The 20,230-nt window shown below is 40.4% G+C and overlaps 1 protein-coding gene across 13 annotated transcripts in view; it reads right to left on the reverse strand.

The window, feature by feature from the left end:
* Positions 1–6,153: 6,153 nt before the first annotated feature.
* The window catches only part of ptprt (protein tyrosine phosphatase receptor type T), a 284,214-nt gene continuing 270,137 nt past the window's right edge, over positions 6,154–20,230 (reverse strand). For all 13 annotated transcript variants that reach the window (XM_067505363.1, XM_067505361.1, XM_067505367.1 and 10 more), the window contains 7 exons: positions 18,326–18,475; positions 17,539–17,712; positions 17,275–17,406; positions 16,559–16,684; positions 14,325–14,488; positions 10,145–10,280; positions 6,154–9,265 (listed from right to left, as the gene is read on the reverse strand). In XM_067505363.1, the coding sequence (XP_067361464.1) occupies positions 9,212–9,265; positions 10,145–10,280; positions 14,325–14,488; positions 16,559–16,684; positions 17,275–17,406; positions 17,539–17,712; positions 18,326–18,475 (936 nt within the window). In that variant the 3' untranslated portion in view covers positions 6,154–9,211. The remainder of the gene's footprint in view (positions 9,266–10,144; positions 10,281–14,324; positions 14,489–16,558; positions 16,685–17,274; positions 17,407–17,538; positions 17,713–18,325; positions 18,476–20,230) is intronic.

The raw sequence follows: 20,230 nt of genomic DNA on the forward strand, positions 1-20,230 counted from the left end.
GCAACCTGCAACCTTCACCATGAAACCAAAGGGGTGGAGTAGGGCAGTGAGCAATCGGAGCGAGAGTCGACGAAGATTTGCTAATCGCATTCACGCTTTCAAAAATATGAACATAAAAGCTCACAATCTTTCAGACTAACCTCTAATGTTGGAGGACACATATAGATCTTCATGTAAGAGCAGACTGACTCTTGCCCACAGCTGGATACATTTCTCTGCAAATAACATATTGTTCTGCCTCTGTAGCTTCTTTTGGGGGTTTTATATTATTTTACATTATATATATTTTTAACCCTGCTGCACATAAGAGGCTTCTCAGAGTGATCTTTGACGGAATATCTTCAACAATTATTTGACTTTATAGATGTCAGAATTGTGTTTGTTACGTCTCCGCTGTTCCACAAAGCTCATCGCTCCACGTGACTTTCCGTGGCTACGCAGGACATTTCAATTCAATTCAATTCCACTTTATTTATATAGAGCCAATTCACAACAAAGTCATCTCAAGGCACTTTACAGAATACAGTCAAGACTATAAAGATGTATGGAGAGAACCCAACAATCCCCCTTGAGCAAGCCCCAGGCGACTGTGGAGAGGAACATTGTGAGAGCTGCATACAGATGTCTTCAGCAAAACACTTTGCATGGGTTTTATTGTGGCAAAAAAAAAATAAAAAATCATCACACACCCCGTGGAGAATCGAGAGGTGTGCACATCGGCTTCTATGCAACCTACTCCGGCTACCCATGGCCTCGGGAAAAGCAGAACATTTACCATAGTTACATTCAATTTGAAAAAACCTCTGAAAGAAAGGAGGAAGTCAGGTGATGATATAGAGCCACAGAAACCACAGAGGGAGGGTTTGCAGATAAATACTGTTAAGCTATTATTTAAGTTTTAGTTATTTCAATCTAAACCGTCCCTACGTCAAACAAAGTTGTGCCTTAAGGTAACACAATCCCACAATCATCAGTATTTCCATATGAGAAAAATCATGATCAGATGAAAAGCTCATATACTGCACATGTTGCTGTTGAACTGCAGGGACTCACTTGGCCTTGCAGCTCTGTAGATATTGAATTGATGTAATGCTGTGGCCCACGATGAGAACGGAACATTGGAATATCAACATTATTCACTTTAGTCGGTTTTGTACAATGGCCGTAGCAGAAGTGTCACGACCTTCTGATTTAAAGTGAAGCCAAATGTCAGCAGTAGCAGTGGGTTCCGACTGAAACAGGCCATTTGGAAGACTAACGTTTGATTCAGACATTCATTATGAGGGAATCGTTATCACGGCATCGTCGTCGCTGATGTTCAGCTTTACCATGGACACATTCTTTCTGTGTGTTGTATCATCTTTACTGATGCTACAGTTTTTCTGATTCATTTCTTTTTCAGCCCTAACTCAGCCCACCCCACCCCACCACCCGTAGTTGTCCTCACTTCACCTCCTCTTCACTGCCTTTGCTGATTTTTTTTCGTTAAAAAATGCAGTCAGCAGAAAGAGAGAGAGAGAGAGAGAGAGAGAGACTCTGCTCCTCACTTTAACTTCGTTACGTCCAATTAGGTGCTTTGTCCTTCAGTAGTGTTCACAGTGGGCTGTAGGTGTGTTACCCAGCAGCTGCTTCCAGCTTGGAAATGAAAGTGAAATATTATGATTTTATTTTCTAGCCTCTTTATATATATATATGCCTGTTTTATTTTAATGTTGCTGTTGTGGAGAACTGGTTAAGTGCCGTTACAAATGCTGTGTGGTGGAAAGAGCTATATGTTTTATAACAGCAAGTTTTTATGCCTTGGTGCTAACGAAGCATTAAAACACACAGTACTTAACAAGCTATTTGCAGCTTGCAGTGTGACTAATTATTTTGAAAGGACTAGGTCAAAGGTCAGGGTTAATTAGCATAATTAACTTAAAAGTATTTGAGATAATCTGTAGGAAAGTCTCCAGCTTATAGCTCTAAATGTACTATATCAGTGTCCCCATAAAAGTATTGACTTTAAGACACATAGAAGCTCAAAAATAGCATGAGGGGAGTTGATTTATGTGAACGAATCAAACCTTGTCGTAACTACAGACCTTCCTGCATTTTATCAACAGAACGTTCCTAAAAACAAACAGACTTCAGAACGAGGGGGCTCAAAGTGGAACTCAGACCACTTCAACGTCACTACGTATGAAGTTGCTTCCACCGCGTAGTTTTGCTTGTCTTGTTAAACTCTTGTCTTTTAACACTCTGTCATTTCCCAGGGGTTTTTCTTGTACACAGAGTGGATCGAGGGAGGAGGCTTTGTGGAGGGTTCACACACACACACACACACACACACACACACACACAGAGCCACTGACGAACTCTAAGTCAGAGTTTTGTGAAACATGTACGTGTTTTATCGTGAACACACCCCCTGTATTTACTGCATATTCTAAAATTCCAGAATAATTAGTCACAGACCAAGTTGACGAAAGCTTACTGTTTATCTATTTTGTTTTTGTGTTGCATGTAACATCCTTATAAGAATTTCTTCAAACTCGGCACGTGGACCTGGGACTCAAGTATGAGCTGATTAGAGTTTGGTGGTCAAAGGTCAACTGGGACATGTCTGTCCCATTCTCTTTAACACGATATCTCCTCTGGAAGGAAAATTGATGACATGTAGCACAAACATCTGCACAAAATGAACTGATTAGTATACGAGTCTGGACAGATGTGCATGTCAACCACCACACATACAACCTTGACGGATAAGAATTCTTTCAAATATTTGATAGTTTAGCTCTTTTTCACTCTGTGAAAAAGATCCCAACAAAAACCACGTGGTGTAAGTTGACCACCTCACAGACAAGAAGACAACTTTGAACCAGGCTCATCTGCTTCCACTGGCTTGGGGTGAGTCGACAGCAGAAAGAGAAAAGAAAAGAAGAGCAACAAGAGGAAACTCTCAAAGAATTGAATAAGTGAGCGTTTTGGAAAGCCACACCTTCAACACCACTTAATAATACAGTATTTCAGAAGCATCAGATTATGTTACACTGAAGTTTATGGCACTGGCACTAGAAGTTGCTCCCAGTTTGACTTTCTAATGATGGAGACAACCCTGTGCTCTCAGCCTGCTTACTTACTTTAGGCACATGTACCAAAATGTAGTAAAAAAACAAACAAAACTAACTTAATAGAAAGGCTGTGGACAAATCAACATACGCTTTTCTCAGCGTGTACCACTACAGAGGCACTGCAGCAAACTCGAAACACGTCCATTCTGTTTCGCAGCAGAGGTGAGATTTCCCATATGTCTTCATTTTGTGTCCAACTCCGCAGAAACCCAGCAGAAGAGAATGAGAGTGGAGCTGATGGATTGCACCCTGGGTCATGCATGACTTAGCATCTCGTTAGCTGCCCCCGCTAGCTGCGTCGGAGGAACAATGGCAGGATCTGCACAGATACTAAAAGGTAAATGAGCCGACGTTCTGTTTTGGAGGTGACTGATTTCAAATTATTCACTAGGGACATGTGATGTGTTTCCATTTTATGCAATTTTGAGCAAGAATGCATAAATTGAGATTTCACATGACGTACGGAACAGGGTAGTTAAACGTCCTTCGTCAGTGACACGCTAGATTTAACACGCTCATCACTTTAATGTTGCAGCTGCTACGTACTTTATGCACTGTTGGGTAGCTTGCGAATTCCTCCATTTGCTCCAAACATTATCATTTTCAAATTTATTTATTCTTAATCTAAACCATCCAGCTACCACTAAAGTGACCAAATAAATTTAGTGGAGTAAACATTTAAGTTCCTGAAGTTTTGTCATATAAAGCAACTTGTAACTTGCATGTAACTTTTCAAAGTTTTTGCACAAGGCTTGTACTTCTGACCGATCGTACAATTCAATCTTCTATGTTTTGCAGCATTTTACTTATTGTAATTTGATAAAAACTAATACCCGAGGGGTTGTGCAGACTTGAGAAGAGCTGAGTGAAGCAGGGAGAAAAGCCCCAATGTGCAACTTAAGCTACTACAAGCATGAGGCTTGGCTCAATCCACACTTGCTCCACTCTGCCACCTCTCTCCCTGCTCTGCTACACTGCTACACTGCTACACTCTGCCCAGTGCTCGTAAACTCAATCAAGCAGAAACTGGTAAAATCAGCTTAAAAAAAAAACTTGGAGAAGTGAGTATCTCTGTACTGCAGTATGTACAGTATGGTATAGTATGTACAACGTCAGAGGTGAAAGGTGAAAAATTAATTTCTAATAGATAAACAGGCTTTAATGGGGTTTCGTATTTAAAAGCATATGGAAAATGGAATTTGCTGTGAACTGATTTTTGCTTTTGTGCCCTGGCTACCAAACAAATGAACATTAGCAACTGGTTAGTGTGAAATGTTGTTTCTCTTACTAAGTTGGTTCAGTCCTTTAACTTTTACCCCTCGGTATTTTCTCTGTAGAGCCACGAAACAGCCCTGTCACAGCGGTAAAACAAATGCTGGTAACTGGTGTCCACAAAGTGGATTGAAATCTCAGTCAGCGGAAAAAGGCTACAATTCATGTTTTTATGTGGTTTCGCCAGTGGCCAACTATTTCACAGTAACCAAATCGGCCTTGGAAACAAACTTCATAAAGTAACATGTCTATAAATTGTTTGACAGGACACTGAAATACTGAAATATGACATTTCAAATCATCAAGGTTTAATAAAGAAGTTATTTTTGGTTTCTCTTTGGCTATAAAGTCACAGCAAAAACATTCAGGGGAAATTCGATGTGTCCCAGCATCCAAGAGGGAAACTTGGCTCCCGTTGGATGCAGTGAACTTCAGATCCTGATTTTTCTGGATCTGTGTAAACGCAGCACATGGAGATGCATTGGGATCTTCGGCGGACAACAAATAACCTTGTTACAAGCTCTCATGTTAATGAAGCAGTTAGAGGGGAGGGGGATATTATGGTGTCACCGTGAACCCCTCCTCCTCCTTCCCCCGCATAATGACATTTCAGTGCGAGCAAATGAAATGGACCATTTTTCAAACTCATTTCAAACTCGGCTCTGAAAAGAACAGAAAAACAGAAAAAGCGCAAAGAGAGACCGAGTGAAGAATATGAGACAAATGATCCATGTTGACAATGTGTCTGTGTTGTGTGTTGGTGCCTCTTTCATGGGGGCGTCTCACGTGAGCCTTTAGGTGTGTACATGGTTTCCTTGTGTGCTCATTGCCTGTGTGTGTCTGTGTAGATCCATGCTTTCTCCACCTTTGTGTGTAATGTGTGTGTCTGTGCATTATGTATGCTTCGAGTGTGTGTGTGTGTGTGTGTGTGTGTGTGTGTGTGTGTGTGTGTGCGCGCGTAAGCTCAAAGCCAAGTTGACAGACAGCTTCCCTCGGAGGAGCCCCTTAGTGTTTCTGATTGATCGTCATAATGCCAAGGTACAGGCACTGTCCTTGGTGCCTATGCTAATCACCGGCTCATGCATATTTATGAGCTCCTTGGGAATCAACCGTCTAAATAAAGGATGAGTCCGTTGGCTTGGAGCAGCGTCACTGACTCTGATTGATTAGAAATAGGAGAAAAAAACTCGTCTTTTTAAAGACCTGTGCTTTTATTTTTTTGCTACTCTCTTCAGCTCGAGGATCACAATGGGAGCTTGTGACTTGTGGAGAAGAAAACAAAAGGCCGAGGTCTCCACATGAAATGGGAGCTTAGGAGGATGAAGCTGATGAGTTGGGTGCACAACACGTTTGTTCTGAGCGTAGGTTAAATACTTGTTTCTTCAGGCTTTCGTCCATCAGTCACCTGAATGAATCATCCAGGGTGAGTTAAAGATGCATGTTGATGCTGTTTTTCCTTTTTTTTTTTTGGTCCTACTTTATCCTGAAAATCATCAACATGTTTCCCAGAGCTTTCTTTCCTAGAGGCCGCTTGTGCTACTGCAACGTAGAAAAATACACAACAGAAACAGCATAAAAGTATTAGTGTCAGGTTTGGAAAGAAAAGAACGTGGCCGGATCCATGCACTAGTTGACTGTTAGGCCAAATTCTGCACCACCTAACAGCAAGGATTAGATGAATATTCTTTCAGATGTTTGATGAGTTTAAGTGTAAAATGTGAATTATAGGAAATTTAGTGTCTGCAAAAAAAAAACAAAAACAACATTCGACATTTTGGTCCCTTTTTTTATTTAATGTTAACCACATTTCAAACAACTAAACAACCAATGGTAATGGCATCACCAGATTTAAACAACACTTGACAAATAATCTTGGAATAATTATACAAAATAAATGTCCAAATTTCGAGACAAATCAAATGAAAATGAAAAAGAAAGAAAGAAAACAATCCAAGTAAAATGCACATGAGTGACCATGAACCAAGGCAATAACAAAAAAACTAAAAAAAAAAAAGCCTTAGTGGGAAAAAAAATGTTAACATTTCTGGCATTCACATCGTCTTCAATACAACACTGTTTTTGTCTTGATAGGTCCAATAACGAGCCTGACCGGACTCCAGCACAAACTAACAGGTAAGCGCAGACTGAACATTTTGCCACAAGTACACCAGCTCCAGCCAAGAGCAGGGAAGCCTTTAAGAAAACCAACTAATCACCGGAGATTGACCTCCAAACTGGGTAAACCATTATCGCAAAATACTGACACCTGCTGGTATGACATGATGACTGACATTAAAAATCACATAGTTGGCTTAAATGATTATTTTGCCATTGGCTTACAAAATTGTTCTTTGATGATTTTTCTAAAATAGATCTGTGGTGTTTGAAAATGAAGCCCTTAATTTGGTGTGTATTACCGCCCATGTAATCAAGGCTAAATGACCTGTTTCAGCCATTCAGTGCCAAGTGCCAAGAAATCACAGTTCTTTTGACTCAACACAGTTCATAGGAAGCTTCAAATTAAATAATCTGTATTGTGTTTTTATTTTATTAGATGCGTCAAAAAATCAGGCCAAATGAGACGATAGCTTAGGCAGTAGCTGAGGTCGGTCATTTGAGCTGCAGCGGAGTCTGAACTGTTGACGGCCTTTAATCGCCAGCTGACATGATGAGGAATGACTTGGTCAAATTACCAAAACCTGGACACATTAATAAACATGGTGGGAAGCAACTTGTTGTTTGTAGACGAAAAGTAAATGTGCCCCGGCATCGTCTTTGTGTTGTCATTTTATTGTTTCACTGCTATTCATCCAGAATGTATTTCATCAAGGATGAAGAATGTTTCTACATCTAGGAACATGGACTAGTCCATAGTTTAGAATAACATTGGGGAATTTTACAGTCCGGCCAAACAACCACTCAGCGTTTAAATTTTGCAGAGCTTCTTTGTCATTAAAAGTATCAGTCAAATGTTTGGGGTTTTTATCCAACAACGCTATTGGGTTACAAACACACACTGTACATGCAGCAGGATTGGAAACTGAAAGTGTACGCAGAGACGTTTTCGTGCACTATGCTTTCCCCAGTACTAATGCCTCACAGCTAACCAGGAAAAATGGGCACGCGATGGTTTTAAAATGTGTGTTTCAATAAATCTCCTGTGCCTTACGATCCAAATTTTAAATAAGAAGACGGCGAACCCCTGTCTCCCAGCCTGGTTTAGTCAAATCATCCAAACTAATAGTGTCTGAGTTCAAACAGCTGAAGACAGATGTTAGGGCAGCTCACCAGAAGGAGGTTGTCTTGATTTTAGCGAAGGTTTGGTTCATTGTCCTTCAATGCAAGTATTACAAAGCATATTCTCAACAGGGCAAAAATAAAGTTACAGTTTGCTTTTTAAAAAAAAAAAATTATAAAATACCTTTTTTTTTTTTTTTTTTTTTTGCAGGCTTACAGTAAGTGCAGCTTACTGAAGATATGTCCTGTACCCAGAGCATGTCAAGTTCAATCCACATACAATGTTATTTCTTAAGTCACTCTGCATGGGGGCATCCGCTGAATGTGCAAAAATATGCATCTTAATGTTTAGGACAACACGTCTGAATGGACAGATTGTTGTACGGTAAAATCGCCGTTTTGCTGTAAATGACACTGACACGGCTTTTAAGAGCGTTTGGAAATGAAAACCTGTCTTTGTAATGTGTCTGGTGCGTGATGTTTGTCTGTTTGTTTGACTGTGGTTGTCTTTTGTTATTTACAGTAAGGCTGGATGCACACTGAATCAGATTTTGACAATTGAATCTTTTCATAAAGCCATAAATTTTTTTTTTTTTTTTTTTTTTTTTTTTACAGCCCCATTGGAGAATAGGAGCAGAGATAGCAGCAACATTTTGTCCCAGAGATTCTTTTGTGACTCCTTATCATGCATTTGACTCCACTTAGCTTCTGATGTGCTGCTTCTCCTGCTTTCACAGTATTTTTCAAAAAAAAAAAAGTCATTAAGGACTTTTTTTTGATGCACTAAAGAAAAGGAACCATGCTAAGAATGTTTGTAGCCAATTACCGGATAACAAGTGCCGAGCAGAATTTATCCGCTTTTGATTTCAAAGAAAATGTCAGAAATATTAACAACTGTCTGTCGGTTTTTGCTTCGATCCTGCTAACTGACATCACCGCCAACCGCAAATGGGGGGAAAACGCAGCCAATCACGTTTCATCAGTTAGAAATACTCTGGTTGTATAACTATTAGAGTGTCGAGTGCAGAGTGGAGGCATAACTTTAACCCCAGCTTAGTGTAAAATATAAATAAATAAATATCAAGTGTGCATCCAGCCTACAGAGGGAGACAACATTCAAGGCGTAGAATAGATCTAAAAAGGAAATACTGTACAATAGTCACGTCACAGCCCAGCAGAGAGGACAGAGAGACAGAGCAGGAAAGAGTGGCGCTATTTTGAAACATCTGATTTCATTTGTTCAACATATCATTTCTTTTTTTTTTTTTTTTTTTTTTTCTCTGTACAAGCGTTTAAAGTCCTCAGTCTTCTGAAGTGAACACACACACATGAAAATCACCAGTGTGCACGTGTCTCTTTTTTTCCCCCCTCCTCATATACACTCATATGCTCTGTGTGTGTGTGTGTGTTGTCACAGGCACACATATAGATACACACGCACACACATTCCGATGCGCACACACACAGACTGGGTTCTGGTCAACACGAAGCACTTTTTCACTTTGTGTGTCCCAGTGCTGCGTTGGAAAGGACATGGCAGCATCAACGGTGAATCACCAAAAATGAGATTCTCGGCCCACAGCCAATCAGAAGGAGCTGAGCGCCTCTAGTGCCACTTCATAGCAGAACTTGTACTGTTCCTGTGGAGGGAAAGCAGCACAGAAAGCTGGGTTAGTGTCGGCAAAATGGCTTGTTCAGTGTCCAGGAGTGCAAAAACTATTTATTAGGATTCAAATTTACATTTTGTCTTTGCAGGTTTTAAAGTTGCTAGGTGCTGTCTAACATGCTACAGAGGAGGACCCCAGGATAGCCGCTGGGCAGTCAAACAGTTCTGGCTCAGTAGGAGAGCCGGGGAATTATTTGGAAGTGTGAGGATCATGGTGGCATTTTTCAGACTGTAATAATCAAATATGTTTTTGGTTTTTTTTGGCTTAGCAATGTTGAGCCACTTCCACGGGGATGAATAAGCACCATGTGTTGATCCGCTATCTAGTTCTAGTAATGCACATGTGGCTGTAGTAGGTGAATCAGGCTGTGTGCTCTCAGCTTAGCAGGCCGAGTACTGGGCAGCAGCCTACAGGTGGTAGCAGCCCACAACCACTCACCTGACAAGGAGGTGATTGGCTGCGCTCAGGGTCTCTGTGTGGGCGCCCACCTGTTGTGGCTGGTGGTTTTACACCAGAACCCGTTCAGTTTTCCTGTGCCAATTAAGCATTTCAACCAAAAGATAGGTTGGTTCAGGACCTAAGAGTGTAGGATGAACCAGATGCCACACGAATCCAAGCACAAACTGTTTCCTAACCGCTAACAAACATAAATGAGAAGCAGCAAAACTGAAAGATAAAACTGAAAGATTTTAAAGAAATGAGAGAGGTTTCAAAACAGCTGTTTGTGGCAACGCACAGGAACTCTACTATATAACTGGTGTAACAGATTCCCGTGTTCTTGCCGGCTGCCTTTCGGTCTAAATCGTTTACTGGATAGACATTTTAGAGTTTGTGGCTCGTGTGTGTCCTCACCATTGTCTCCACCATATTAGTCTTATTGTTCCTCAGGGTTTTGACAGTGTGGAAAACATCCACAATGTTTTGCTGCTGGATCATCTCATTGATGCTGCAGATGGCACAGAACGTTCCAGAACGCCCTCCGCCGGTACTGCAGGGGAAGATGAGGGAGGGGGAGAGTGGGAGGGAAAGAGACGATCTTCATCATCAAAAATCATCATCAACTTGGAAAGTGAGGTGTGTAAGCCACAATCATGGTGCTGATAATATAAAAAGGAAGCAATAGCTGGAGAGTATGAGAAATGAAAGGAAGCTGGAATTAAGAAAGAAATAGAATGACCGAATGTAAAACTTGACCTGTGGCCTTTCAGACCGGTTACTTCCAAGCTAGACACGTTTTTCAATTTTATCTCCCTACTTTTCAAAATGTGTTTTCGTGGAATATAATGTCTCTTTAGAGTTTTTCTCTTCCACTTTGTTAAGGCTGCTGAGTTGAGGTTGAGTGTGTCAGCCTTAAAAAAAAAATAATAATAATAAAACAATCACCACAATCTCAACTGACAACAACTTTAATTTTAATCAAATTTAATCGAACAGGCTTTGAGCAGAAAAAAATTTGCTGGCATTTAACATAGAGGAATACGTGTTTGTGTGTAGGTGGAATGGTTTATTATATAGAAAAGGCCACAGTTTGAGACAGCGAAAGATCACAACTGGTAATCGTTCATTGATAGAGTTTAGAATTGAGTTGCCATATTGTGGTGCACGGTTTAGCTAGAAGGTTACAAGAGATTTCTTTATACAGTATATTGATTTAACATAATTAACATCTCTAAACTTTCAGTAGAAGCTGGAGAAAGTAAGTTCAATTTCAAACTTTGACAAATAATTAACAAATTCATGAAGTTTGTTCTGTTTTTCATACTCCCTAAGGGTTAAACAGTGCGGAGTTTTAAACAGACACGCAAAAAGACTAATATACAAAGGCAACGTCGGAGACAATACTTTTTTTATTGCTACCCAAGGTACAACAATGCAGACTGAGACAGACAGTCTGAACATGCAGTACAAGGAAACATGTCACTGCAGGGAGCTAAAGAGCTCTAATAATAGCCTGAATACATTTCTTCTCCTTACATTTGAAAAAGGTTCAGTGATGAAACATATTTGTGTTTTCTGGGTTATAAGCCCCAATCAGCAGTCTGTGCTCTGCCAGTCAGCAGTCAGACCACCCGCCGTGAAAAGAGCTCCAGACTTTCCTGTCTCACCTGGTTCCAGCTGAATTCCTTCAGTGTTCAGGCTGAATAAAATATTCAGGAATTGAGAGCTGGAGTGGCAGCCATCACAAAAATAAAATAAAAAAATCACCCACTGTCCGCCTACTCTGCGTTAGCAATGGCAGCAATGTCTGCTCTCTAGCCAGGATAACTTAGTGTCCAATTTTCTAAATGCTCTTAATTTCTAATTGAATGGTAGATATAAAAATGATAAATTATGTTAATACAAACAGTAGAACATATATATATAATTCAAAAAATTGTTGTGATTGTTAATGATTTTAGCTCAGGAACTAGTCACACACCACCTCAGGCCTTCAGTACACTTGGTTTGGATATGAATATTAAAAGAACAACTTCATTCATATTGAACTTGCTTCTTTTGGGTCTAGTGTGATTAGTACATGTAAATAAATGCCATTAAACTTCCCCCTGACTCGCCAACATTAAAATATCTCTCTACTTGTAACTTGTCTACTTGACAAATGCCTCCAGATGACATCACTTGGAGGACCCTTCCTTTCTTAGGGCATCTTAGGGCTAAAACACTTATATAAAAAAAAGACCAATATGTTAAGACAGATCCAAACTCAAGTGGAATTTGGTTTGTAGGCAAATAGGTAACTTTAACTGTTTGTATTCAGTGATGTTCGGCTGCTTATTAACCTCAGTCAGTGAACTTTTTCAATCGAATCAAGTTCCAGCTCACTGCAAAACAAGTGTAATGATGCCATTGAAACTTTAGTTTCATTTGTATGTAATGTTTGTTACCTGTTGTTAAAGAGCAGGGACAACCAATGAGGGCCGGAAATTAACCCACCGGCGCAGCCAAATCACACTTGATTGGTTTTTTTTGGTGTGTCGAAAGTGCAGATGTCAAACTCCGTGGCAGGTTTTGAATGGCGTTGATAGGCCAAATTAAGATGCATCAAATATGTGATGTAATCTCTGTAAACTTTATTGACCAATATCTAACAAAGACATTAGAGGGAAGATTAAGCCACAATTATCCTTTGTAAAAAACGAGGGATTTGTCTGAATACAAAATTATTCCAACTTTATGGGCAACACTGTATTTGCACCCATCATGTAATTATTTCATAACTAAAAATTCTTTCATCTTGTTACCCTGTTATTCCCCAAAGTCCACTTATTGTTATCAAGTAACACCAATGTATTCACAGGTACTGTGACGGTACATCGCTGTTTTTAATAGGTACACAGTAGGTTTGCTGTACTTACGCTGTAGGTCGGAATTATGCGTTCTGCAAATATGCACGTGTTACTTTTAACAGTAAACCTGTGCACAAAGGCAAATGATAGTCCAGTTTCTTTTTGATGTGGAGACACTGATGTTCATAGCACTTTTTTACATCATGCACAAAGAATCAGATAGTATATGAAGGGTGAGTTATGACCTGCTGTGAATGTTTTATGGATCTGTCAGTATTTAGACACGGGATAGTATTTTCATTATGTCTAAAATGTATATCTGCTGCTCAACGCAGTTTACTTAACGGATTCCACCAGTTCGATTTGTTGAAAATGAGACATGTGCTTAGCATTAACGTCCCGTCAGACTCCAACCTTCAGGACAAGTAAGGAGCAGAAAAATAATCAATTTTCACCAGCTACTGATTGAACCATCATGTTTCTCCTTATCTCTGGTATTATGGAGTCTGTGAAATCAATAGCTGGGGCTGATTAGCCAGCGTAGCTGTCTTTAGCCAGAAGCAGAGAAAGCTCACTTACTTGTCACTCACATTTATTGGGTTCGGCTGGAGTTGTCCGGGTAACTGGCAATTACAGCTTTTAAAAAATGGCTACTATGTGGGTTTACATGTTCATACGAACCTATAGAATCACTGGCTAATGTAGAGGTGGCCAATTCTTTTTCAAAGATGGACTCGCTTTAATGTCATTATACATATATTCAAGGAGCTGAAGGTTTTTTTAAATGAAGTAGGAAGTGACACAGCATTTGATTAAAAAGTACTAAAAGAAAATGCAGTTAGGAGCATGACATGGGTTTGATTTCTTCACATCTGTCCAACAATCTATCAAAATCCCAGTTTTAAAAAGAGGTTTTAGAATTTATTTCAGTTGTGTTGAGTGAGTTTGTTCTAACTATATATATGTTTTTTTTTATATCTCACACGCTCAAAAGAAAACCTCACAGAAGCTGGAGGAAACAAATCAATGCCAATTCCGATTGGCCCAATGAGCTGTGACAGAGGAAGCTGATTGGATGAGCACCAGCGATGTGCTTGAGGCGACATTTGGAGCATGTGTGCATGTGAGTGTTTGCGTGTGCTATAGTTAGGGAAGTCGCCACTAATCTCTCATCTATAGATTTTACAGCGTCTGTTTCCTTCCCTCATTATCAGCTTCAGTTGTTCTGCTCAGATAAGAACTTGTAAGGAGCTGAGCAGTATTCGCGCACTTGTGCACAAACACACAATTATATACACGGTACATGTGTGTGCAGTGTACTGTAACTTGAATGTGAGGATCTTGTAGGGTCCAGGCTTAAGTTAAAGCACCTTAGCTAATTTATGAGCCGTGTTTACATTATTTAACTTAGAAAAAAATGCTCTGAAATTTTAACAGCATCTTAAAGTTTGTATAGGATTCTCTGAGTGAGTGCTTGTGTGTAAACATCTGTTTTGTCCTAAATGGGTGTTCGTGTTCTTTTAGAGAGAGTCTACTTTGTCACTGTTAAGTGAACTATATTTCACCATCTTTCACCTCCCTGCAGCTCCCTTTCTGTCTCACACACACAAAGGGCACATTTGTCTTTCTACAGTCTTGTGCAGATTTATCATCCCTGTGAGCAGCATTCGTTCGTGTCCCGCTTTCACTTGCTTCCTACTATTTTATCACGTTTCCAGTGAGGCACGAGTCTCCGTTGAACTTACAGGCAGTGTACCACAGTCCTCCCGTCTCCTCCGTCATACTGCTCCTGCCACTTCGCCAGCCTCCTGACCAGCTGGAGGATGGAGCGCTTTGAGAGGGGTGTGTCCCTGTACGCCGGCCAGCCAATGAACTGGAAGTGCTGCACCAGCCGGTAACCGTCCTGTGGCTGAGGAGAGAGGTGCGAAAAATTAGCTCTATTTATTTCTTTTTTGGTCACAATAGCGATCCTCACCACAATCAACATCATGCCGTCATTCCACGGGGGTTGTGAAAATGGGTAAATAGCTCAAACACCTTCAAAGTGCTACAGTATTTGTAACATTTACAACATGATTCGCTCATTGCCTCAGTCTCACTCACTGTGTTATTGCTAATGATAATGTTTCTTTGGACCAAATCCATCTCTCACAGAAAATGGGCTTAACTACTTCTTTTCTGCTGTGCAGATTTTACAAAATGTCAGTGTCCTCTGCAGGAATCTTTCCCCATAAATCTTTCAAAGAACTTAGTTCCTCTACGTGCGATTTCACCCCAGAAACAAAGGTCTACATTTGGTTCAGGGGCAGAAGTAGAAGGTCCCCGATCAGGGTAGTGGACTTCAGAGGCAATGAAATGTTTCTTCTATCGCTAACAACACTTCAGCTAAACGCTGCTTTCTTCCAGGTTTGTGGTGCATCCAGCAGAATTCTGGAAGATGTAGAAGCCGCCAGTCTTGTCAGTGATGATATAAGTGAGACATAAAGCACTTTTCATGCGTTAGCAGGCCACTGTGCTTTAATAACTTCTTGTTTCTGGCCTTATCTAAAGAAATAGTATTCAAGTAACAAATACAACGTTTTATAATGTTTAGTTCAATTTCATGGCAGACAAAATGTTTCAAGTAGTCAGATTTACAGCAAGGTTTGCCACACATGCATTTGCAAACTGACATAATCAGACATTCAGTTTTTTTCCCAGTTTTCCAGCCTTCCAATCTCTCCTCATCTTTCCCAGGAGGTAAAAAGGAACAATGTATTTGCCACCCCCCCACCCCCCCCGAAATCAACTACGGTTTCCACATTGTTCTTGATTTATCTCTTTTTTTTCCCTTTCACCCAGTTTATTTAGCTGAATCTCTTACTGTACTTTTCTTTTTCCTTTCCCTTTTTATTTTACAATTTTTCTGTCTCCTCACGATTTCGATATCCCTCTCCTCATTCGATGGCTTAGTGGTTGGTGGTACAGACTCAGCTAGGTTGGAGCTGTTTTCACAGTGTGAGATATACTGTCGTGGTGATATGAGCCATTTCACGCTAGACTGCTGGTGTGTTGGAGAGGGAGAGTGCTACAATATAGAGTGTAGGGTAGTAGGGGAGTTCACTAAGGGCTATAGGAGCATGCAGACGGTAGGGCACCGCTAGAGCTGTACCGTCATGGATGGGTGAGAAAATGAGATGAAAATGGAGTAACAAGAGGAGGCGAGGGGGGGATACAGTTGTCAAAGAGACATAAGAGAAAGTGAAGAGGAGAAATAACAAGACAAGGGGACAAGGGAAACCAGAGGGCCATAGAACCTGATGGATTCTCACTTAACCAGAAGGGAGTTAATGTTTGCTACGGTATCATGTTTCCAGCTGCTCAAATGAAAAGAAACGTGTCCCTAATAAAATTCCTCTCCAGCAGCACAAGCACACAGTAAAACCATTCAGAACACTGTGCCGAACATGTTCTACTGTTTGGGCCACTAGAATTTATTAAAGGTTCCCTTTAATGTTTCCCTTGTTTGTACATTGTACGTCTGTCCACATGTTGAAGGACTGTTGTGTCATGCAGGGAAGAACCTGATGGTCTTCACAGACCAGCTTTAATGTAATGGGGGGCAAAGAGAGGACAGATGAGAAATGCAAGGCAAAAGACTGTTAGAGAGTAAAGAGTGAGCCTAGACTTTTGTTTTAGACAGAACCCTATCTCTTGAATTCAGTTCATTTCTATTAGCTTGAGGGTCTTAGAAGACACGGGAGAGGATTCAGTGGCCTTGGACCAGGTCGTAGAATCCTCCTTTTATTCTCCATTACCTACTGTATAATATTATCATTTTTGTAGGTAAACAGGAACATAATGTGTGAACTCCAGCTTTACATTTTTAAGGCTGTGTTTGTATTTAACACACCGTGTCTTATATGTGGAAAATAGCTGCTTTGAATAAATAAAATACTAAATACAAATACTAGTACTATGTGAAACAGTGAAAACTTACCCTGGCCATGTTACAGATCCTGAAGATTCGGTTGATAATGTCTTCATCGATGTCTGCAGATATGAACTCCACTTGAATGGGACCATAGCAGCATGAACTCTTCTCAGGCCAGTACTGCATACACAACTATAGATAACAGACGGAGGGAGCGAGGAAAAATGTTTACCACCTACCGTACATTAAAATGAATGTCCTTTGCAATGGTCTAACAACATGAGCATCCTTGTCTGAATTTCCCTCACTGATCATGATCATTATTGCGTCATTTCCATGTATAGTCTTTATACTTCAACACTAATTGCTGATACAGGAGCCTGGTAATACTCTGTGTACAGGATCTAAATTGAGAGAAGAATGCAACCTGCTCAAAGAATCAAATATACTTGGTACCCAAGTGTGTACCAAGTATAAATGTATTCACTTTTAAAATTACATTCTCTAAACCTTGTAAACAGCTCATAGTGTATGCTGAAGATTAATTTCATGTTTTGGATGATGAAGGTTTGTGTAGGTTTCCTAAAAGTGTTACTAAACAATAACTGCATATATTTTCCTTTCTTCCCTTCTGTTTTTAATCACTGGGGCTCAGAGATACATTGTACAAAACTGTATCTAAAACATACTCTGGTGCAGCACCAAGGACTGTCGGTGAGATCTAACATTTATTCTCATAAAGTATACGTGTGCTGTGTTTGTGAGTCAGTGTGTTTCTGTACCTGCGCTGCATCCATCTCATTGAGCATTACAATGGAGGAGCAGTTGTAGTCGAACACCAGCCTCCAGAAGTCACCCATGGTGTTTGGCAAAGGATGCTGGGTAACAATGAAGGCCGCTGGCTGTTTGTGGCTCTGGAGTTTGGAGATGGTGCAGGATCAACAAAATGAGTGAACAAAAGGATTGTTAATAGATCAGGGCATCACTGCAGCACTGGAAACCAAGATACAAATTCACACTCACACACATGTATTGAGATTACTTACGTCCATTAATGCCGCATTAATATAGTTGGAGCTCTCTCCATCTACTGATATGAGGAAAGGCAGGCAACGGTCTGCTGATAGAACGTCCATACTGCGATTCTTGTCATGGTTCCTGGGTAGCAAACCCACACTACAGTCCTCTGGACGCACTCTGGGGGTTACTATGTTCAGAGTCTGAACACAGTTTAAAACATTAGAAATCATACTGCTTATGATGAAACTAAACTAAACTGTCTTTTTTTGACACATTTCTACTTTTTTACCAAAAAATAGTTTGAATGTAAAATATACATTGAGGAAGGAAACCTATGCAATATTATTGTGGAGACTTGCTAGAAGCCAAAAAGTTGGTCCCCACAACCTTTTATTGTAGTAAAGTTGTTTTCACATTGACTGCAAACTGTGAAAACGTCTAGAAATCACCCAGAGGAGTCTGCATGTGAGGACATTAGACAGACTTCACTCGGCCAACTGCCTTGTGTGAGCCTGTGTTTGAATGGCGCAGGGCATCCACCTGGAGGGTTCACAGCTAGTGAGCGGCCGTTGATGACGTGAATGAAGACGTATGCATCATGCAACTGGCATAAAAAAAAAAATGACTTGCTGTAAACAAAACACTACGTTTCTGAAGTCTAATTTGTGTATCATGTTGTACCTCCTGCACACTCTTCCCAGGCACATATCCTCACCTAAACCAAGTGGAGTGTTTCCAGAAAAACAAAACACAAAATCCCTATTAATCAGTATGTATGAGTGTGTGTTAGTGTGTGTGTGTGTGTGTGCCAACCTGGAACTCGTCTTTGATTTGGCTGGAGTTGGTCTGCGGGTCCAGTCTGCTGATGTTGTAGTAAATGGCTCTGAACTCACACACTGGTATGGCTGTGTTCCCACATAGACATGCCTCCAAGATGGCATCGTGAACAAACACATACTGCTCCTGCACCGTCGGCAAACACAGACGACAAAAGAAACGGAGTCAAGAGAAAATCAAACATTCACTGGTTTTGGTCTGGTTGTACTGTAGGTGTCTGAAAAACTTGCTTTCTGTTTATGAATTCATTACGTGTGTGTGCTTGTGCTCGGAAGGTCTGAAAGTGAATTTAGAGGAGCCAGTGCTTTGCCCTGCAGTGCTTGTGTGCTCTGGATCAAATGTGCTCTTTGTGCTCTAACCAACTAGCTCACTGGTAAAAGCGACGGCCCTGATGAGCTACAGCAGCCACTGTGCATGTTAATTTACTCCTCTCTCTGTTTGTCTCACGCGATCTTTCCAATTTTATGCGCTTCACTTTTTGATTTCTGTCTCCAGCTCTTTCGCTTGTTTTCTCTCACACTTGTGTTTGTCTGCTCTCCCGTTTTCAATTTGCTTTTCACTTTATCTCGCGGCCTGTCTTTCTCTCTTTGTGTCCAATGTTAATTGTTGCCCTTGGACCAGAAAGGAGAGTTTTAAAAGCATCACTGAAATGACCTGGCCATTACCCACTCTAGTGCTATACACACACACACGAATCTGCACAAACAGAGTAATTCATTCACACACGCGTCCCTTTCCCTTGTGCCTTTTAAAAGATTAATTGCACTGTGTTGTGTGGAGCAGGATTATAATAGCATCAAGAGGCTTCGACACTGACACAAATTGCCCCCACACATATTCAAAAGGCAGAGGAGGATGCATTTAGCTTGGTTTCACACATGAGCGTGCACATATAGACACACGCATACAAAACTAGCTTTCACACTACTACTGTCATTTGATGCCCTAGGTAACTTTTTTAAACTTCTAAGACCCCTTCAAGTCAGCGTCAGACGCTTCAGCTGTCAGTCTGAAAATAAGACTTTCCCTTTATTCCTGGTAAAGTTGACTTTTTGGATATGCACGGTTTTCATCAGTAGTACAAATGGGATGCAGAGGCGGGATGGATTAGGATGGCTTAAGGTGGCTTAGAGAAGGAATGAATAGGCCTACTCCTGTTCCAAAGGGAAAAACCCAACATTTGAAGATGCACACTGTTAAAAAAAGGTTTAACAGTACACAATTCAAACTAATTATGACATTGTGGTAAGGAACATTATCAATAAACCCTAGACCTAAACATAGCTAGAACTCATTTGAGAGCCTTACTCATAGTCTTTCACGACCAAACTGGCAAACTCAAAAACCACTTCCATTTGTTATTGTGTACTGTCCTCCAGTCCCTTATTCAGAGTTTTTGACAGAATTTTCAGATTTAGTACATAATACAGATAAATCCACAAAGAAAGAAGACAGTCGTCACAGTGGATGACTTTAAAATTCATGCAGACGCTGACTGTAACTGCATCAACACTTATTTCATAAAAATATATAGAATAATAAATGTACATAAACCCACTTATTGTTTTAGTCGCACTTTAGACCTTCTCCTTACGTATGGCATTGAAACTGATAATTTAACTTTTTTTTTTTTTCCTTTTGGCTTATCCCGTGAGTTCAGGGTCAAACTGATGATTTAACGGTATTTCCTCATAATTCTCTTCTGTCTGACCATTTTCTAATAATATCGGAATTTACAATAATGAACTATACAGCAGTTAGGGAAAAATTCCACTACAGCAGATGCTTAAGTGAAAATGCTTTGAACATATTTAAAGAAAACATTCTTTCATCATTTGCTTCACCATCTGTCAACACAGTGGAAAGTAGCCACCTTAGCTT

The sequence above is a fragment of the Channa argus genome, chromosome 5, assembly GCF_033026475.1.
Source record: "Channa argus isolate prfri chromosome 5, Channa argus male v1.0, whole genome shotgun sequence".
In the NCBI taxonomy this organism is placed as follows: Eukaryota; Metazoa; Chordata; class Actinopteri; order Anabantiformes; family Channidae; genus Channa; species Channa argus.